The sequence below is a fragment of the Corythoichthys intestinalis genome, unplaced genomic scaffold, assembly GCF_030265065.1.
Source record: "Corythoichthys intestinalis isolate RoL2023-P3 unplaced genomic scaffold, ASM3026506v1 HiC_scaffold_23, whole genome shotgun sequence".
NCBI lineage: Eukaryota > Metazoa > Chordata > Actinopteri > Syngnathiformes > Syngnathidae > Corythoichthys > Corythoichthys intestinalis.
In genome coordinates, this window is record NW_026651592.1 from 9,431,691 (window position 1) to 9,454,483 (window position 22,793).

At 40.7% G+C, this 22,793-nt stretch overlaps 1 protein-coding gene across 5 annotated transcripts in view; it reads right to left on the bottom strand.

Moving 5' to 3' along the window:
- Positions 1 to 22,793, bottom strand: part of LOC130911129 (synergin gamma-like) — a 99,238-nt gene that overhangs the window by 47,119 nt on the left and 29,326 nt on the right. For 4 of the 5 annotated variants that reach the window (XM_057828862.1, XM_057828860.1, XM_057828863.1 and 1 more), the window contains 7 exons: positions 22,513 to 22,593; positions 17,630 to 17,826; positions 14,011 to 14,250; positions 9,084 to 9,223; positions 6,840 to 6,946; positions 6,704 to 6,766; positions 458 to 1,246 (listed from right to left, as the gene is read on the bottom strand). In XM_057828862.1, the coding sequence (XP_057684845.1) occupies positions 458 to 1,246; positions 6,704 to 6,766; positions 6,840 to 6,946; positions 9,084 to 9,223; positions 14,011 to 14,250; positions 17,630 to 17,826; positions 22,513 to 22,593 (1,617 nt within the window). The remainder of the gene's footprint in view (positions 1 to 457; positions 1,247 to 6,703; positions 6,767 to 6,839; positions 6,947 to 9,083; positions 9,224 to 14,010; positions 14,251 to 17,629; positions 17,827 to 22,512; positions 22,594 to 22,793) is intronic. The other variant, XM_057828861.1, reaches the window with a different exon arrangement.

Genomic DNA, 22,793 nt, shown 5'->3' on the forward strand with positions numbered 1-22,793 from the left:
AATATTACTTTGGCACCATCACCTGTCATATCAGTGGAAAGGATGTTGAAGTAAACATCCGGGGCGGAGCTTTTTTTTAGTCAATCTAAAAGAAAAATGAGCTTTGCCGACAACTTCTGCGTTCACAAGTAATGACAACCATCAACACTATTTAGAGTACTACTTCTGCAGTTATGTTTTCAGTTAGCATAACACTACTATGACAACATGGGCTAGAAAGGGAACAAAGAATTATCAGGATTTAAATCATAAATGAACTTGAAAAATAAATACATAAATAATACTCAAGTTTTACCAATGACGTGTTAATGGCAGCCAATGATAAATGAATACTAAAAGTTGGAATGGAGGATGATAATAAACATTCAATTTGATATGTTACTATATTGTGAATGTATGAAAATATGTGCACGTGTACATGAGCTTCCTCACCATAGCAAGCGCACTAGTTCCTCACCTGTAGCGGGCGGCTGGTGGGACGAGAGCCCCGTCAGATCCAGCGAGCTGTCTGACATGACGTGCTTCAAGTCCCCGCCCACGTCGGTCAGTTTCATGTCCAGCTGCACCGACAGAGCGTCCTCAGAGTCGTCCTTCCCGGCGCTGCTGCCGCCGATGGATGGGAGATCCAAGGACTTAACCGAGGCGCAGTCTTCTTTGCCCTGCTTGAAGGTGGCCACCTTGTCCACGAGCGTCTTTTCCGAAGCACCCAGCGCTGTACAGAATTTGGACGACTGGAAGTCGGCGAAGTCGTCACTGCCACCGTCCTTGGTGTCGTCGTAGGTCGGGCCACCGCCCTCCAAGGACAGCTTCTTGAAGGCGTCATACTTGTCCGAAGTCTTGTCGCCTTTGGGCTCCCCGCCAGAACTGCCAAACGCCATGAAGTCAGCGAAGTCGTCCCGCGGCGCCGTCGCCGGAGCTTGAGCGGTGTCTGAAGATGAACACCCGAATAGGGTAAAGTCCCCAAAGCTTTCGGGCTTGGTGCCAGTTTTTGTCTCGGCAGAGGGCGCGATAGAGGAGAAAAGGTCCAGGTCTGCAATGTTGAGAAGGTTTTTGGTTTGAGGAATAGAAATGGCTGGTGGTTGCTGCTGTTGTTGAACAGATTGGGAATTAGGGAAAGGAGAAGGAAAGGCGGGCTGGAAAATCTTGGCCTGCTCCGAAGGCTCTAGTGGAGAAACGCTGTCGGCGGTTTTAAAGTCCGTGAAGCCGTCATCGCTTCGGACGGACTTAAAATTGGCAAATCCTTCACCTGAAGAATGAAAACACAAAATATATGATTCTACTCTTCCATTTCAATTCAACAATAGAGTATTACAAGATATGTATTCTTTCATCGGCATAATATTCACATATTGCCTACCATTGACGGCGATAGAATGACCACTGACAAAGGATTTATAGTTGTCAATGACAGCCAATGAGTTAAGACAGAAATTAAAAAATACAGAAATAGGAAGCAAAAATTTATACGGGTCATTCCAAAATTGGAGAACATTTGACATCTCGCCTGTCAAATTTTAAATAATCCATATACCAAACACCGAAACGTAGTTTATGATAGAGCAGGGCGGTAAACCGAAAATTTACCGTTACCGAAATTCTTCACGATGACCGACGTAATTTTGACCATGTCGGTAAATTCGGTAATTTAATAAAAGAAGAAAATATAGTCTTTTCATCCTGCTTTGACTCTGTGTTGTTCGGCTATGTTCATTCCCCTTTAAGAAAGCAGACAGCGTGCTCACGTTTGGAGTCACATGGTTTTCAGGAAGCCAATCAAACAGAAGCCCGGTAGGCTAACGCTAGCAGCTAACGCTAGCGGCTAACGCTACAAGTAAACGGGATGAAGTCGGGCTTAAGTTAGCTTCGCCAAACTTTCACCCGACATTAAGTAAACTCTTGACGGGTTCCAAATAGGGATGGAAAAACCGAGGCTTTCTGAAACAATGAACCACTTTTAAGAGAATTGCCCTAAATTGAATCACTGTTTGACACACTGCAAGAGCCCCATCTACTGGATAAACAGTGCACATTTCCTTTTAAAAGTAAAGTTGACAAATTGCCTCAGCATTACATATCTTCAATAGAATTAAGTGGATGTCGTCTATTTCAACCAGGAGATCGTGTCGTCATTAAGTGTGATTTACACAATTAAAGTTGACCTCTTTAAGCCTGTGTCATTGCTTTTGTCTGTGAAGATGTGTTCAAAGCAGTATTTGTAATACACGACAGTGCTAGTCTTGTAAGTGGCTCGTCCTAGATGACGGGGAGTAACTACTATTGTTTATTTTTTGTAAAAATTACAGTACAGTAAGCACAGTGCTTGGGAGCAGTAATATTATTTATTGCATACTGTAAGGATTTCCAAAATCATAAGATGTAAATAATTGAGCCGAATAAAAGAAAGGTTTGTGAAACATTTTATTTTTTAATTAAGTATAATTTCTGGGGGGCGGGTGGATGTGTCGTATTTGTATCTATTCTAAATATCTAAACGTATGCCACTATCTAGTGTATAACAATGCGGAATGAATTTAATGAAATTCAAGTGGTGATATTTTTCAAGTCATACAAGCTGTTATAAATGTTCACACAAGAATTCTTATTGTTTACAAGATTTTTTTTAATACTTAATGTTTAGACTGCATGTGCAATTGTTAAATTGAAAGCTGGTAAATAATTTTAACGAGAAACTGTTAATTTGTATTCCATGCATTGATTCAAATTTTCAAATTATATAACAGTTTGCTTGGGCGAATTTATCGTCATTTATCGTTATCGAGGTAAATCTGCTCAATTTATCGTGATACGTACTTAAGGCCATATCGCCCAGCCCTAGTTTATGAGTACATGACGTACCTGACTTATGCAATTTCGACTTTACGAGGGCAGTCTTGTCCGCCATTGTGTCTCCAGTTTTTTTTTTTTTTAAGTGGCGTTAAGCCAGTGTAATGTGACACAGGATTTATCCGTGTCATAGCTTTCAGACATGAGGAGATGTACCAGGAATTACTCGGGTGGGACACTTTCAGACTTGTCCCGTGTTGGCGACTTGGCGCTCTCTGTGCTGGGGACAGGATTTTATAACCCGGACATTACGTCATTTTTGGTCAGCATTCACAACAAAATAAACACATTTCCAAAGATGGACCATGGACTGTCTCTTCCTCAGCTCTAAAGGCTCATTTATGTATCTGCGTTCCGGTGACGGTGGAGCAACGACTTAGACTCTACGCAGTCATTGCGCATTCGAAGTTTTGCGTCAAGGAAACGCGTTGCTCTGCACCGCCACGCCACTAGCGGGGTATGGCTTTGTCTTTGTACGGTTTTGGGGGACTTGTCGAATTCCTTTACTTTTCCTTATTGACAGCAATGGCAACGGAGATGGAACGTGTGTATTTGCAGCTGCAGCTAATCAATATTGAACAACAAATGTTGTTACTTCAAATGTTGACGCATAGGCGACATAGAAGACGTTTGCGAATGTTTGAAAACGACGGTGTTGTCGTGCTGAACCTGAAACAATGTTCTGAGCGGACAATCCTGTGACGTTTACGTCACAGGCATTGACATGACGCGTAGTCAGGATTTTGGGGAGGTGCACATCAGGCTACGGCGTAAGGTCGTAAATCGGGTCTGTGGTAACGCTTTACAGTGGGACAAATAAGTATTTAGTGAACCACTAATTATGCAAGTTTTCCCACTTGAAAATATTGGAGAGGCCTGTAATTGTCAACATGGGTAAACCTCAACCATGAGAGACAGAATGTGGGGGAAAAAAAAACAGAAAATCCCATTGTTTGATTTTTAAATAAATTAATTAAATTTGCAAATCATGGTGGAAAGTAAATATTTGGTCAATACCAAAAATTCATCTCAATACTTTGTTATGTACCCTTTGTTGGCAATAATGGAGGCCAAACGTTTTCTGTAACTCTACACAAGCTTTTCACACACTGTTGCCGGTATGTTGGCCCATTCCTCCATGCAGATCTCCTCTAGAGCAGTGATGTTTTGGGGCTATCGTTGGACAACACGGACTTTCAACTCCCTCCTCACCCCGTGGCGTCAAATTGATAACAAGAACGGGGAGCAAAAATCCAAGAACCACACGGGGGAACCTAGTGAATGACCTCCAGAGAGCTGGGCCACAGTAACAAAGGCTATTATCAGTAATACAATAAGCCGCCAGGGACTCAAATCCTGCACTGCCAGACGTGTCCCACTGCTGAAGAAAGTACACATCCAGGCCCGTCTGCGGTTCGCTAGAGAGCATTTGGATAATCCAGAAGAGGACTGAGAGAATGTGTTATGGTCAGATGAAACCAAAATAGAACTTTTTGGTAGAAACACAGGGTCTCGTGTTTGGAGGAGAAAGAATACTGAATTGCATCCGAAGAACACCATACCCACTGTGAAGCATGGGGATGGAAACATCATGCTTTGGGGCTTATTTTCTGCAAAGGGACCAGGATGACTGATCTGTGTAAAGGAAAGAATGAATGGGGCCATGTATCGACAGATTTTGAGTGAAAATCTCCTTCCATCAGCAAGGGCATTGAAGATGAGACGTGGCTGGGTCTTTCAGCATGACAACGATCCCAAACACACAGCCAGGGCAACAAAGGAGTGGCTTTGCAAGAAGCATTTCAAGGTCCTGCAGTGGCCTAGCCATTCTCCAGATCTCAACCCCAAAGAAAATCTGTGGAGTGAGTTGAAAGTCAGTGTTGCCCAACGACCACCCCAAAACATCCTTGCTCTAGAGGAGATCTGCATGGAGGAATGGGCCAAAATACCAGCAACAGTGTGTGAAAAGCTTGTGAAGAGTTACAGAAAACGTTCGGCCTCCATTATTGCCAACAAAGGGTACATAACAAAGTATTGAGATGAATTTTTGGTATTGACCAAATATTTACTTTCCACCATGATTTGCAAATAAATTATTTAAAAATCAAACAATGTGATTTTCTGTTTTTTGTTCCCCACATTCTGTCTCTCATGGTTGAAGTATGCCCATGTTGACAATTACAGGCCTCTCTAATATTTTCAAGTGGGAGAACTTGCACAATTAGTGGTTGACTAAATATTTATTTGCCCCACTGTATGTCCGCCGTGACCACTATGCAGAAGTATAAATCAGCCTTAAGATCCAGTAACAATTTCATTTCATTATGTTTTCAGTTTAATTTTGCTATCTTTCTAGTTTGCCACGTTGATAATTGCGATGTTTGTTTACAGATTTTCGTCCTACTGGGAAGTGAGAGGAAAACACGATCGGCTCGCCATGATATTTATGTGATCAGCCTTCGCGCTGTGACCTGGGAATTTACCGACTGCTTTCATACATGCCACGTCCTGATTAAATCCCAGACACTATACTAGGACGTGACCCGGTTAATGTCCGTGTGTATCGACCCGGAAAAGTGCCTTCAGACATAAGGGCTACAATCCCGGGACTTAAGCGGAGTTAAGCGTTTTGTCTGAAAGGGGGTAACAGTAACACCTCTTAGCAATGATCGTGAGTACAGAATCTTATTTTTTACTTTATTTTATTAATATGACGTATAATATATGTTTTTGGATAGTTATTTTGAGATTTAAGGATATTTAAAGGGCTAATTCTGATTTACGTGGTACGCATTTCGGGTTACGTTGCCAGCTTAGAAACTCGTTCGTAACTTGGGGAGTACGTGTACATTATAAATCAACATGTCTGGTTTACTGCCCAAAATGACATTTTTCTCTTGTCCCAGCCTCCAACGACCAAATTGAATCTCAATTAAAACTACAAACTAGAAATTTTAAAGAAATTTGGGGTTATTATTTGTTTTATTGCCATCTCTTGTAGCTGTGGGAACATTTGTTTTTATAAACATAATATTTTAAATATGAAGCATTACCATTAAATTTTTAGCATAGCAATATAAAGCAGCGATTGTGAATAACGATATGCTAGACGTGACATAAAAAAGCTACTGCTAGAGCAAATTTACGTCCTCGCATCTATTTTTCAAATTTTTGTATCATAGTTTGCCTTGATTGAACGTCTCACTCTAGTACCTCATGCAACCTTGTTGTGCTTATGAACAGAGTAAGACCATTATTTTTTAATTGACTTATTTAAATGGTTTCAGTAAGTAATTAGCTATCTAGCTAAACGACTAGCTTCTACACTTAAGACACAGCTAACATTAGTACATATTTGCAGCCCTGGTACTCTAATTACACTGAATATTGTTAAGACCAACTAAATGACAAATCTGTTGAATGGATCTATTAGCTAAACTAATCAATACTCTGATTGTTTATTACAAGTTATTACTAAAAATGTCACAAATCTGGAAAAATCAGAAAATTAAAGGTTGTCATCCAATTCTGAAATGGCCCATACAAGCAGAATCAGTGAGAACACAAGCTAGATAATCAGCATTCACTGTTGTATGAACTATAGGAAAAAACTTTCAGCACACTGCAGACTATGAGCACGACTTACTGGGCTTGTAAGACCGGACCACATTGCAAACTGTTCTAATGAAACAAGAGCCAGTGAAGGTGGATTTAAGGTGTGCAAAACAAAGAAGTGTAGTTACTACCAAATCTATGTAGTTTCACTTAATTTTTTGTGCGTAATCCATCAGTACTGTATCATTAATATTTATGAGTGGTACTTTTTGTAGAAAGTTGAAATGGAGGCAAATCACCTTACCTAATGGTTTACTGTCAGTGGGATTTTCAAGTTGTCTAAACACACTGTATTTGTCTCCCCCATCTGTAAGGGAAAAAGAAAAGTAAGCTAAAGGGGGAACACATCGTAAATTCACACAAAGAGGTCAAGATTGTACCTGAGGTAGGCGGCGTGATTTCTGCGGGCTGATCCACAGATAGCTGCTTGAAGACGGCATACTTATCAGTGGATGCACCGGTCTGGGGAGTTAACATGGCCGTTGCACTGAAAGATATTTCAAAGTTTTCAGCAATTCTGAGATCGAAGATCGAAAAAAAAAAAAAAAATGAGGTTGATCTCGTTGCTCAGCTGTGACAATATTAAATCTACCATAAGTACAGTGGGGCAAATAAGCATTTAGTCAACCACTAATTGTGCAAGTTCTCCCACTTGAAAATATTAGAGAGGCCTGTAATTGTCAACATGGGTAAACCTCAACCATGAGAGACAGAATGTGGAAAAAAAAAAACAAAATCACATTGTTTGATTTTTAAAGAATTGATTTGCAAATCATGGTGGAAAATAAGTATTTGGTCAATACCAAAAGTTCATCTCAATACTTTGTTATGTACCCTTTGTAGGCAATAACGGAGGCCAAACGTTTTCTGTAGCTCCTCACAAGCTTTTCACGCACTGTTGCTGGTATTTTGGCCCATTCCTCCATGCCGATCTCCTCTAGAGCAGTGATGTTTTGGGGCTGTCGTTGGGCAACACAGACCTTCAACTCCCTCCACAGATTTTCTATGGGGTTGAGATCTGGAGACTGGCTAGGCCACTCCAGTACCTTGAAGTGCATCTTACGAAGCCACTCCTTTGTTGCCCTGCCTGTGTGCTTGGAATCATTGTCATGGTGAAAGACCCAGCCACGTCTCTTCTTCAATGCCCTTGCTGATGGAAGGAGATTTTCACTCAAAATCTCTCGATACATGGCCCGTTAATTCTTTCCTTTACACGGATCAGTCGTCCTGGTCCCTTTGCAGAAAAAACAGCCCCAAAGCATGATGTTTCCACCCCCATCCTTCACAGTGGGTATGGTGCAATTCAGTATTTTTTTCCTCCAAACAAGAGAACCTGTGTTTCAACCAAAAAGTTCTATTTTGGTTTCATCTGACCATAACACATTCTCCCAGTCCTCTTCTGGATCATCTAAATGCTCTCTAGCGAACCGCAGACGGGCCTGGACGTGTACTTTCTTCAGCAGGGGGACACGTTTGGCAGTGCAGGATTTGAGTCCCTGGCGGCGCATTGTGTTCCTGATAGTAGCCTTTGTTACTGTGGTCCCAGCTCTCTGTAGGTCATTCGCTAGGTCCCCCCATGTGGTTCTGGGATTTTTGCTCCCCGTTCTTGTTCTCATTTTGGCGCCACGGGGTGAAGAGAGAGTTGAAAGTCCGTGTTGTCCAACGACAGCCCCAAAACATCACTGGTCTAGAGGAGATCTGCATGGAGGAATGGGTCAAAATACCAGCACAGTGTGTGAAAAGCTTGTGAAGAGTTACAGAAAACATTTGGCCTCCGTTATTGCCAACAAAGGGTACATAACAAAGTATTGACATGAACTTTTGGTATCGACCAAATATTTATTTTCCACCATGATTTGCAAATAAATTATTTAAAAATCAAACATTGTGATTGTTTTTTTTTCCACACTCTGTCTCCCATGTTGACAATTACAGGCCTCTCTAGTATTTTCAAGAGGGATGACTTGCACAATTAGTGGTTGACAATCTACTTATTTGCCCCACTGTATATGCAACTGCTAACTGACAAGTGTGGCAGATTTCGAACATTCCCTCAGAGTCCAATGTTGATGATTTTCAATGGGTTTATTATTATTGCAGAATTGCTTTGCAACGGACATTTACACACAAATGTCTTGGTAACGTTAACAAAAAATATTTAAAATACTCACAGGAATATGCTCTTTTTACAATTCCAAAAACAATTTATTTCAAAATACTCTGCCAGAACAAGTTATATGTACAAAGTATGGTTTGCCATTTATCATTCAGCGCTGCTAATTTATGTTGATATTTAAAGCTAGTGCAAATGCTCAAAAGTATCCAATGTCCTTCCAAATGTGACGAAAACTTGACAGCACTCAGATGCCAGATAATTTAGTTCCGCCTCATCTTTGTCTCTTAACACATAATTGCCTTTCCATTTGAATTGCTCAAGTAATACAGAGAAATGAGCTTATCGACCTCCCGCTGAAATTAATTCATTAGGAGATGACCCTAACTCATTGTTATGCCGGGAAGCTTCCAGTGAGACAGAAAGGAGAGCCGACTATCTGGAACTTAATTCAGCACAATATACGGTTTAACAAAGCTTTAATGATGAAGCGCTGAGGATGAATATGAACCTGCTTTGATGCTGTGTCGTTACACTGGCAGGGAAACTTGCCCTTGACTCTCCATGGAAGTCAGAGAATGGCTGATCGCCGGTTCCAGCCTTGGGAGCCTCTTGGAAATCCTGGAAGTCATCGTCTTCCACTTTGGTTCCCTAAAAGTGATAGACAACGATGAAGAGTACAATATATTCACTGTAGGGATGCAACTAACGATTATTTTTCATTATCATTAATCGGACAATTAATTAAACGATTGATCTCCATAATATTTCACATAAACTATATTTATTTAACTTAAAAATTCTAGCATTAATTAAACAATTAAGAAAACATTGATGGTTTTGAAACGTGATATAGTTAGCGTCCGAGACTTATGTCTGTGCGTTAACTGCCACTGAACTTCAGTTCAGCTTAGCTTAGCTCGCGCTGATAATAAATTTTATGAGGAAAATAATGTATTAAAAAAAAGCAGAAACGGTGTGTAAGTGAACCGAACCAAATATCCAAAATCAAAATATTCAAAACATCCACTTGATTACACCCACTTCACTTAAGCAGCCAAATTCATAGCATAGCCAAATTTGCCCGAGTAGGAACTCTCTATTTGCCTTTACAAACCAAAATGTAATCACTCTCTCTTCTCATCATATTTCCTACCCTACAAATTTGAGTTAAATAGGCTAATCAGTTATCAAGTCATCACAAAATTCCTTTTTTGACCCCAGGGTTTCCCGTACGTATTAAATATTGTGGCGCGCCGCCACACCAAAATAAAAGCTGCCATGTCATGCAAGAGAGATGTATGTTTTAAAAAAAAATTTTTAAGGCCGTTTCAAACTAGCGTCAGCCTAGTGTGAAGGGTTCAGCGGCAACCAATTAATTGTGTATTGTAATGCCCGTAACTATACAAGGCCCCCTTAGGAGACGATTGGTCAGAAAGCTGTGACGTAGAAGGAAGCGAGAAGGAGAATGTGCGAGATAGCGGTCGCATGTCGCGGATGCCAGCTGTTATTTTGTTATTGTTTTTCTTTATTATTGTTGCCACAATACAGTGGGTAAGCCAATAAAGACGCCTCTCTTTCTTCCCCGCATCCTGGGCATTATAGTATTTTGGATCGGACTTTTCAGCGAAAGTGAGCAGTGGACGGCTGTCTTGGACGGAACGGCAAGTTTGAATGAAATTGCGGCGAGAGGCGGGCAGAGCGCCGCCGAGCTAATGTCAACAACGCATTCAATAGCAGAGGGGCAGGCGTACTTATATCTGTGCTATCAGACTGTTTCGGCAGACAGATATACGCAATCATTGCTGACGAAACCTCAATAAATGTGCTTTTTTAAATCCAAGTTTTGCAAGCTCTGGGACACTCGAACAATGACTCCCATACTTCTCCTTGCTGAGCTAATTGGTACCTCGATGTGCATTTGTGTGGAAATGTAGTTCACGAACAACAACAACAACAACAAAAAAACTATTCACCTTCTCACCGAAACTAGTAAATCTCTTTACACGGCAATTACAATTTAAAGTGTGGGGACGGGACATTAATAAAACCAGACAGATTAGGTGAACGGGGGTCAGGGCTACATTTTTCACCAATATGAACCTAATGAATTGATGGGCTAAATGATCAATGCAAAAATAAATCTGTATTGACTTGTACTAAGTTTCACACTGCAAATTCAATAACAACAATAACTTTTTAATCTGATGATTTTTCCTAAATCTATTCGAATAATTTTCTCCATCTTTATTTTGAGTGTTAAAGACTAGTTAACAGATTAATGGGTCAGATTACTCAATTTAATTTAGGTAAATATTATCATTTGTTCTTATTAAACCCATACATCTAAAGGTTGGTCATTTTTCACCAAAATCAAAGGGAAAAATGCATTCAAATAATGTTTTGAACAATATCACTTATTACTTTAAGAACATTTCTGGCAAAAAAAAAAAACAGATTAAATATAATCACTTTTGTTTAAAATAAGTGTGTTAAGAAAAACAGCTATCTGAAAATAATCTTATTTCAAGAAATCTGAGAATAAAATTTACTAGAACCACTGGCAGTTAATTTCACTTATTTCAAGTCGATTTACACTAAAAACGAGGAAATTTAACTAGTCATCAGCCAATCAAACGTGCGTTTGAGGGACAAAATGGTGTCTGTGTAAGTCTGAACATAATGAAAGTAATTCACTTAATAATGGTAGGGTCAATTCTAGCTTTACAAAATATGCGAAGACAATCTAAATGACCTCTATAACTGAACTCATTATATAATGCAAATAAGGTTGGTTAAAAGTTGGCAGGGACAATTTGAGCATTCTGAAAAGTTCCTTGTGTTATGTCCCGAACGTCCCTATGCAAACCTACGCCATTGGTCCATGAACAGAAGGACTATTATTTTTGTGTTAATGTAGTACATATTTTGGCAAAATAAAAGGAAAAAGAAAGGACTACGAGATGTAAGTCGTACTATTGCTATGAGGAAAAAGTCGTATAATTACGTAGGGTAATGTAGCTGTAATCAGCTACGCATTTTACGTACATGTACCGTAGCTGATAGCTACGACATTAGCCTGAATAATGAAATATTTCAAATAGATCTTTGTTATGGTTCTTATTGGGAAACAAAATGTGAAAAAAATATGTCATGATATGACATAATTTATCCTTGGCACGACATGGTGAGGCGGTCCGACTCCGATGTAGCCCACCACCGCAACTTCAAAAAATCCTAGGGGAAACGCTGGACCCTCTGTGACCTTTGACCTCATTACCCCAAAATTCCATTTCATATTACAACCATATCCTGCAAGTTTGATCAAAATCTTATCTTGAACACAAACATACACACACAACCGAAACATAACATCTGGTTTATGTAGGTTTCACCTATTGGCGGCGGTAATGACTAAAATATGACTAAAAAGCCTTTTCTTCCTAAAAACGAAAACTGAAAGGCTAGTAAAAACAACAATGTTTTGACACCAATATTGTCTTGCTTTCCAATGTTGACAAATTCTGACATCCTTGGCTCTAAAAGAGTTACTGAAGAACTTCAGATTTTATTAAAATAATGAGATTTAATTTCTATTGTCAAAGGTTTGACTTTTGCATCTGGAAAAAAAGGGGCAAAAAGGCTATTCTTTCTGTTTCAAGTCACTAACTGAACCCTACGTACTATGCATTTGTGTCTTTTAAATTCTTAAATCCTGTTTTTATTGTACAGTATACAGTGGTATAAAAAAGTATCAACCTTTTGGAATTTCCCGCTTTTTTGCATGCAATCACCATCAAATGTGATCTGATCTTTGTCAAAATCACAAAGATTAAAAAACTGTCTGCTTTAACTAAAACCACCCAAACATTCATCGGTTTACATATATTAATAAGAATAGTATGCAAACAGTGACAAAAGGGGGAAAATAAGCAAGTGAACCATCATATTTAATATTTTGTGCCCCCCCATTGGCAGCAATAACTTCAACCAGATGCTTCCTATAGTTGCAGATCAGTCTGGCACATTAATCAGGACTAATCTTGGCCCATTCCTCTCTTCAAAACTGCAGTAGTTCAGTCAGATTCCTGGGATGTCTGGCATAAATCGCTGTCTTTAGGCCATGCCACACAATCTCAATGGGGTTCAAGTCTGGACTTTGACTTGGCCACTCCAGAACATGTATTTTGCTGTTCTGAAACCATTCTGAAGTTGATTTACTTATGTGTTTTGGATCATTGTCTTGTTGCAAAATCCATCCTCTTTTCAGCGTCGTCTGACACGCGGCCTCAGGTTTTCCTGATAAACTTTTGAATTCATTCTTCCATTCATGGCTGCAAGTTGTCCAGGCCCTGAGGTAGCAAAACAGCCCCAAATCATGATGTTCCCTCCACCATGCTTCACGGTGGGGATGAGGTGTCCATGTTGGTGAGCTGTTCCATTTTTCCTCCACACATGACGTGAGTTACTCCCAAACAATTCAACCTTTTTTTCTCATCAGTCCACAAAATATTTTGCCAAAACTTCTGTGGAATGTCCAAGTTCCTTTTAATGAGCAACAATGTTTTTTACACAGCAGTTGTTTCCTCAGTGGAGTCCTCCATGAACACCATTTTTGGCCATAATTTCTTTTTTTTTACCTCTCTGAGTATTCTGCGCTGAACTCTTGGCGTCATCTTTGGTGGACGGTCACTCCTTGGGAGAGTAGCAACAGTGCCAAACTCTCTCCATGTGTAGACAACTTCTCTGACTGTCGGATGATGAACATCCAGACTTTTAGAGCTGGTTTTAAATCCTTTCCTAGCTTTATACAAATCAACAATCCTTGATCGCAGGTCTTCAGACAGCTCTTTTGCCCGAGCCATTTTCCACATCAGACAATGCTTCTCATCAAGACAATTCTTACCAGGTGTGTGGTTTATAGTCAGCAGGGCAGCTTTAAACCACTCATCTCTGATTGAGCACACACCTGACTTAAATTGTTTGGTAAAAATTGGTTTTAATTGCTCTTTAAGTCTCCTTAGGCAGAGGGTTCACTTACTTATTCCCCCCCCCTCCCGTCACTGTTTGCATGCTATCCTCATTAAAATATGAAAACCTATAAATGTTTGGGTGGTTTTAGTTAAAACACTGTTTTTACATCTGTGTGATTTTGACAAAGATCAGATCACATTTGATGGTGATTTTATACAGACATGTGAGAAATTCCAAAAGGTTCAGATAATTTTCATACCACTGTTTACGCATCTAGTGACATTGATTTATGGGATACAAAATGAGCTCTGCCAGTAACACGAAGTACAAGGAATGCTTTTTTTTTGTCTACACGGAAGTGCAACCAAGACAACACCCAAAAGAGTTGGAGGAGACAAATTTACATTCAAAATCCAAAACAAAAAGCAAATATCATTTTGGTCGAGGGATGATAGAAATTTTACCTGAGCAGGAGGGAAACTAGCAATAAAGTTCGCAGATGTCGGAGCCGGTACTGTTGTCATGGGGGGCATGATTGTGGAAGGCGGTGCGGGCATAGGCATGGACACTGGCGGGTGGGTCATTATAGGCTGCTGGTGCTGGGACATGACGGGGGCCAAGGCCATAGCGAGGGCCGGTAGGTTAGGAACCGGTGGCGATGGAAACTGAGCAAGGATTTCCACGTTCATTGCAGGCAGGCCACTCTGAAACATTTCGACCAATCAGAACTCCAGTCTTGCGTACCTCATGCATAGGTCACTGACAGATTTTGTTAAATGCACAGTTATGAAATTCAGGTAAAAGAAAAAATGAAATATTTGTTTATCAGATACAATCAATGCAATAATAATAATTTCACAATCAATAAAGAAATGATTTTATATTATGATTTTAAAAAGTTATGAAAATGCAGGTAGCCCCTGGGTTACGATTAGTGTTGCACCGATACCATTTTTTGGCCCCGATTCCGATACCTGGCTGTGCAGTATCGGCCGATACCGATACCGTACCGATACCACCCCGTTTATATATATATATATATCCCCCCCCCCCCCCCCCCAAGAGCTACATAATTGGATGTGAAATCATTGCTATCAAGCCTTTGTCAGGCTGTTGCTTACCTTTGCAAAATAGGAAAAAGACTAGTACAAAGTATAATACTAGCCCAACAGAAGAAAGTAAAAATAACTTCATAATAATAAACTCTGAATGAACTGAGTAAACTTTTTTTAAACCTCTCAAAGGCCAAACAGTGCAACTTTCATGAAATTATTGTCAGATTGTGTTTTGTTGCTGGGCTGTTAGTGGGGGCGTTCCTGACGTCGCACCTGAATCCAATGCGGGCTCATCAACGCAGCATTTAACCACGGGTAAGCTCAGAGAAGGCTGCCGAGATATTTGCTTTGCTGATCGCCATTTGACATCTCGCACTATAGTCTCGCTACATTTGCTTGTTACGCCCCTGCATTGGGTTTTTCTGTTAGTGTGCTGCATTCGTTTGTAACCTCTACCCTGTGCAGGTATTTGAGTGTTTTTATTTTGGCTTTTTGGCTCACTGCCTATCGTCTTAGTTAACCTTCGAGTTTGTAGTATTGAGCTCCGTCGACCTGCAGTCACGGACTCCTTTTGTTATTTCTACTATCCCGCGATCGCGTGTCATTTTTTGTTTGCAATTACAGCCTTGTACGTATCCCCCGCTTGTTGTCCGCTTCGAGGTCCAACCTTGTTTCCGCATTTGCGGACGCTAACAATCATAAGTAATAATAATTGACCACAGCATCCCGTCTCTCTATTAGCCTCCTTTTTTCGGGGGGGGGTCCCCTTATTTCTTTTTCTGAAAGGTGGCAACCCTACTTTGGAAACAGTTCCCAAATTACTGCTGCATTTCTTTAAGTAAAAGACAAACTAAAGTTGACGTAGTGAACTGAACAGAGATTGTTGCACCGGTCTAGCGCCCTTCCTCTGGATAGCAGTCCTGCTCTTGCAGGCTCAAACTCGTTGTGTTCGTTCACGTTTCGTCTTCAAATGTTTTATCAGGTTCGAGGTATTGAAACTGGCCGATTTAACTCCACATCTCGAAACTTTCAGGCAGCAAATCTTGCATGCAGCCATTGATTTTAATTGACGGGATTTCTACTTTGAAATATTTCCCGACCGCCGCCATGTTGGCGGCGCCGATATAGCGGCCTTGTCATTGGTCAGGAGTGGCGATTGGCCCGTTCTCATTGGTCTGGAGCAGGCCAATAGCGATAGCTGCTTGGTGTTCACGTGTCATCACACAACACAGAGACAAAGTGTAGTGAGCGCCAGGAGAAAAAAAAAGGCTGCGGTCAAATGTTATAATAATGGACCGGTAAATGGTATCGGCGCCGTCTTTGTTGGTACTCGCCGATACCGATACCACCATTTTGGGCCGGATCGGTGCCCCCTGCCGATAATAGTATCGGTATCGGTGCATCTTTAGTTACGATATACCCTACTTTAAGAATTTCGATCTTACGATGCCGGAGTCTTGTCAACCATTTTGTCTCCAGTTTTTTGTTTTGTTTACTTATTTTCTTTTTGGTAGTGTAAACAGTACCTTATTGTACATCACAGTATATATTTTTTTACTTTATATAACTTAGGGCTGCAGCTAATGATAATTTTCATTATCGATTAATCGGACAAGTAATCAAACGATTAATCGGATAAATGTCATTTCTTTCAATTACCTTCACAATGTACCTTGAAGTTGTTTTCGGCATGTTGTAAGTAGCAATGAAGACAAAATGGATGACTATTTCCTTCAATTGTATCGGTTATCAAATTCGTTGGAAACTAATTTATTAATCGATTAAATCGATTAGTTGGTGCAGCTTTATTAAGAAGCTAGTTTAGATAGTAAGATGTCCGGAAATTGGGAAAAATGTGAGTTAGTTGTTGTTTCCGAAGTAAAAGCAGATTTTTATTCATGTCCTACTTTGACTTAACAAAAATATAATGAAATCTGATAATATTTACAACTGAAAAGTTAAATATATGTTATAATTTCAAGAATTTTGACAAGTTTAAGGTGAAGAAGGTCCTAAACGATATAATCGGTTATCAAAATGGATGTCGATTAATTTGCTAACGATTAGTTGTCGATTAACTGTTGCACCTCTAATATAAATAATATGATTGTTCTGCCCTTTGGGGAAATGCTTAACAAATTTGATCATAATTTTGACTTTTGTTTTGTGATACATGCCTTTATCTTGGTGCAGGAAACAGCAGGTAGTACGTCCACACGCGAGTAAGAGTGCATGTACACACGAAGAAGAGCGTACGCACACACTTGAGGAAGAGCAAATTTGCTCCCACGAAGAAGTTGTGCAGGCAACAGAGGGTGAGGGGAAAGATTATAGCTTAGCTCCAACATCTTGGCAAGTACAGTGCAATGAAGTAGAATACTTGTTTTTTGATAGTTATTTTGATATTTAGAGGATATGTAGGGGTACTTAAAGAGTTAATTCCAACTTACGCGGAAAGTCGGGTTATGTGACCAGCGTAGGAACGGAACTCATTCGTAAACCGGGGACTACCTGAATATAAAACTGCATTGTTCATGAAATGAATGATAACTAAATAATCTTACTGTAATTAAATTAGATAATATGTATGATAATAAATAAATTTCACAAGGTAACTTCATGCATTCTCTATTCTATTCTATATTTAACGTTGGCTCAAAGCCACTCTTTCTTCATTAATAATACTGAGTGATTAAATTTAGATGCCATGAAAAAAAGTTAACTAAATGCTCATTACATTTGTTCAATTGAATAATTATTAAATCATATGTATTTTACATTGCATTTTACAATGTACTAATTGAACAACAAAAAATATTGTTTACCTTTAAAAATAAAATTTTCATGGAATAAGGGATAAACTACAACTAATAAATAGATGCTATTCAATGCCATCAAGAAAATTTGACATTTTAATTATTTAAATCTAATGTTTGCACAAGCAACAAGAATATGGTAATCAAAATTGTCATCATGAACGAAAAGGCCACGAATTCAATTCTGAAAATCCAATGAAACCCAGTTTTACCTGTGCAACACCTATTAGCGCCAGCACAGTGTAGAGCTCCTCTTTAGTCAACATGCCAGGTGTCGTGCGGTTGGCCGATGCCCAGATTTGGCCCAAAGCCTCTCGAGGAAGACCTGACGACATGAGCAGCGGGTACAGCTTGGCTGTGTCGATCCCGGCCGGAGTCATGCTGAACTCCAGAACCTTTTTGAACATGTCTGCGTGCAGAAAAACAGTTTTAGTTTCTTAAATACACTTTATGAAACACGGGTGGTGAATGATCATTTATACCAGAAACACAAAGGAGAGGTAGCAAATATACATACAGTGCTCAATAAAATTGGAGGAAGACTTCAAACTCACATCAGATTTAAATAGGGGGGGATTATCTTGAATATCTTTCCTGAAAATAAGTAGGTGATGTAAGAAAATTATGCCATGTATTTGAATCACCCTATAGCAAAGACACCCCCAAAATGAAAGTGGAAAAAAATGATGCAGCAGACTAGCCCATTTTGCCAAAATGTCAATGTGGCATCTCAAAATGATTCTCAGTAGTTTGTGTGGCCCCCACGTGCTTGTACAGCTCCTAATGATAGATGGTGTCGGGGGGGCGGGGGTCTCCTCCCAGATCTGGACCAGGGCATCACTGAGCTATTGGACAGTTCGAGGAGCAACTTGGCAGCGCTGGATGGAGCTAAACATAATGTCCTAGAGGTGTTCTATTGGGTTTAGGTCAGATAAACATACTCTAGCCACATGAGGTAGAGTATTGTCGTGGACCAGGAGGCAACCAGGTCCCACTGCACCAGCGTAGGTTCTGACAGTGAGCAACTGGGCAGCACCGGATGGATCAAAACAATGTCCCAGAGGTGTTCTATTGGGTTTAGGTCAGATGAACATGGGGGCAAGTCAATGGTATCAATTCCTTCATCCTCCAGGGACTGCCTGCATACTCTAGCCACATGAGGTAGGGTATTGGCATGGACCAGGAGGCACCCAGGTCCCACTGCACCAGCGTAGGTTCTGACAATGAGTCCAAGGATTTCATCTCGATACCTAATATCAGTCAGGGTTCCATTATCTAACCTGTAGAAGTCTGTGGATCCTTCCATGGATATGCCTCCCCAGACAATCACCGACCTGCCACCAAAGTGGTCATGCTGAATGAAGTTACAGGGAGCAAAACATTCTTCACGGCATTCTACAGTCTGTCCATTGTGTTCAGGTTGAACCTGCTCTCATCCGTGAAGAGCAGAGGGCTCCAGTGGTGTAGTTGCAAATTCTGGTGGTCTATGGCAAACGATCAAGCTCTATGCTGCTGGGCAGTGGGCACAGGGCCCACTACAGGACATTGGGCCCTCAGGTCACCTTCATGGAGCCTGTTTCTGACTGTTTGGTCAGAAACATCCACACTAGTTGTCTACTGGAGGTCATTTTGTAGAGCACTGGCAGTGCTCATCTTGTTGCTCCTTGCACAAAGGAGCAGATACCGATACTGTTAAGGGTTTAAAGACCTTGTACGGATCTGTCCAGCTCTCCTGAAGTAACTAGCTGTCTCCTGGAATCAACTCTATGCTCTTGAGACTGTGCTGGGAGACAGAGCAAAAGTTCTTGCAACGGCACATTTATTGATTATTTATTGTTGTGCCATCCTGGAGGAGTTGGACTACTTGTTCAACCTCTGCAGCGTCCAGGTTACGCACCATGCTACCAGCGGAGAAGTTGATCCAAAGCAAATGAAAAACTACAGCAGCAGAAAGACAGTAAAAAAATAAGCCAAAAAAGAACTCGAAAACCATTCCTGTTTTGGGGGGGCTTCTCATTGTTGCCCCTCTGATAGACCTGTTGTTGATTTCAGTAACAACAAAGCAGCTAAAGCCGATTAACGACCCGTTCTTCTACTTAACTGGCCAGATTAAGATCCCAGAAGTTTGACTGATACAGTGGGGCAAATAAGTATTTAGTCAACCACTAATTGGGCTAGCCTGGTACTCCAGACTCACTGCTGTTCCAGCTATTGAGTCTGGCCACCATTAAGCGGACAAAATTTCCAGGGCAGAGCAAGCCACAGCAAACAGACAGCGGAGTGGACCAATCAGCGACGGGCGGGACGAGGGACTTGCGCGCGGAAGTAAACATACGAGGAGAACGGAGTTTATTCAACATGGCTAGCGCGAGGCAGACTGTTGTCAATGACTTGTGTTGATGTGTTTTTGGTAATCTAAAACTGATTTTACCGTGGATTGGAATATATTCTCGGCTCCCCTGTTCGCCATCTGTGTTGTTGTGTAGACGACTTCCAACGCGGAAGAGTGACGTTGCTAGTTAAGAACACGTCACACAAATAAACAAATCTGATTTGTCGATTAATTTTGTACTTGCTCGAGAGGCCGTTAATTGGCTTGGTCCCAGACTATACTCTCAGTGTTTGAAAAACACAGGGAGAAAAGTCTGGCCGTGCCAGGCAATAATTGTGCAAGTTCTCCCACTTGAAAATATTAGAGAGGCCTGTAATTGTCAACATGGGTAAACCTCAACCATGAGAGACAGAATGTGGAAAAAAAACAAAATCACATTGTTTGATTTTTTAAAGAATTTATTTACAAATCATGATGAAAAATAAGTATTTGGTCAATGCCAAAAGTTTATCTCAAAACTTTGTTATGTACCCTTTGTTGGCAACAACGGAGGCCAAACGTTTTCTGGAACTCTTCACAAGCTTTTCACACACTGTTGCTAGTGTTTTGGCCCATTCCTCCATGCAGATCTCCTCTAGAGCAGTGATGTTTTGGGCTTTCGTTGGGCAACACGGACTTTCAACTCCCTCCACAGATTTTCTATGGGGTTGAGATCTGGAGACTGGCTAGGCCACTCCAGGACCTTGAAATGCTTCTTACGAAGCCACTCCTTTGTTGCCCTGGCTGTGTGTTTGGGATCATTTTCATGCTGAAAGACCCAGCCACGTCTCATCTTCAATGCCCTTGCTGAGGGAAGGAGATTTTAACTCAAAGTCTCTTGACACATGGCCCCATTCATTCTGTCCTTCACACAGATCAGTCGTCCTGGTTCTTTGCAGAGAAACAGCCCCAAAGCATGATGTTTCCACCCCCATGCTTCGCAGTGGGTATGGTGTTCTTCGGATGCAATTCAGGATTCTTTCTCCTCCAAACACAAGAACCTGTGTTTCTACCAAAAAGTTCTATTTTCGTTTCATCTGACCATAACACATTCTCCCAGTTATCTGGATCATCCAAATGCTCTCTAGCGAACTGCAGACGGGCCTGGACATGTAATTTCTTCAGCAGGGGGACACGTCTGCCAGTGCAGGATTTGAGTCCCTGGCGGCACATTGTGTTACTGATAGTAGCCTTTGTTACTGTGGTCCCAGCTCACTGTAGGTCATTCATGAGGTCCCCCCGTGTGGTTCTGGGATTTTTGCTCAACGTTCTTGTTATCATTTTGACGCCATGGGGTAAAATCTCGCATGGAGCCCCAGATTGAGAGAGATTATCAGTGGTCTTGTATGTCTTCCATTTTCTAATCATTGCTCCCACAGTTGATTTCTTAACACCAAGCGTTTTACCTATTGCAGATTCAGTCTTCCCAGCCTGGTGCAGGTCTACAATTTTGTCTCTGGTGTCCTTTGACAGCTCTTTGGTCTTGGCCATAGTGGAGTTAGGAGTGTGACTGACTGAAGTTGTGGACAGGTGTCTTTTATACCGATAATGAGTTAAAACAGGTGCCATTAATACAGGTAACGAGTGGAGCCTCGTTAGATCGCGTTAGAAGTTAGACCGCTTTGACAGCCAGAAATCTTGCATGTTTGTAGGTGACCAAATAATTATTTTCCATTCTAATTTGGAAATAAATTCTTTAAAAATCAAACAATGTTTTTTTTTCCCACATTCTGTCTCTCATGGCTAAGGTTTACCAATGTTGACAATTACAGGCCTCTCTAATCTTTTCAAGTAGAACTTGCACAATTGGTGGTTGACTAAATACTTATTTGCCCCACTGTATGTTGCAATTGTTGAGATAATTATAAATGAGTTTATTATACATTTGCTCAAATTGATTATTGCTGCAATGAAGAAATGCTTTGCTCGCAATTAAAAAATGCTTTGCTTTGCTAAGACCGGCTCAAACCGGCCTGTTACATCAGGCCGCAGAAGATGGAAGTAACAGCAGAAGATGAGACTGTTGCAGTCGACTGATAAGTGACTTGCGTAAATGTATTGCCATTAACACATTTGTATTTACACTTTACCTACATGCACAGAACAACCAACACTTTGCTCCCCTTGTGCTTTTAAGGTTGTCACCACCATTTAGCTAGGGGTCTTTGAACAAAATAAAAAGAAAGGGAACCGAGAGGTGGGTTTAGAACATAGAATGGAATCGTATCTTAGTATTATACTGAATAGTTTCCCTCCGTTCTCCTTGCAAGCTGTTCAAATTAATTGAATGCCTTCTCTCCTTGTTTTATGTAAGTATATACTGGACTGTCTCAGAAAATTAGAATACACAATATTCTAATTTTCTGAGACAGTCCTGTACATTAATCCACCATTTAAAGCAGGGGTGTCCAAACTTTTTGCAAAGGGGACCAGATTTGGCGTGGTAAAAATGTGGGGGGCCGACCTTGGCTGACGTCCTTTACATAGAACAATATACAGGACTGTCTCAGAAAATTAGAATATTGTGTATTCTAATTTTCTGAGACAGTCCAGTAAATGTCCTCATAAGGATGAACTTGACGGCTATACTCTGATTAAAAAGTGTTCAATTTTTTTTAGCAATGTATAAATGGTATTTTTCATCATGATGCGATAAATCAAATCCCTGCTACAGATTTATTTGCCAAAAACTTAAGAAAATTAGTATCCAAATCCTAAAATTACCTGGGATGAGGCTGTCGTTGTACAACCAAGCTGGCAGGAGGGACTGGATTTGCTCTTGTTGTGGATACACACCAACACCTGCTGTTGAAATCAAACACACACACAGCGCTATTTGTTTTAGTATCAGCCTTGAAGGGGATTATGAGTTGCTAAGTCTCTTGGCAGCTGAGCCCCTGCTGGTATCCAAAACTCAACAAAAATCATGTCTGGAAAATTCGGTGCAGATGTAACACAAGAAACATCCCGGAATCAATTACCAGAGAAGACTTGAGATTCAACAG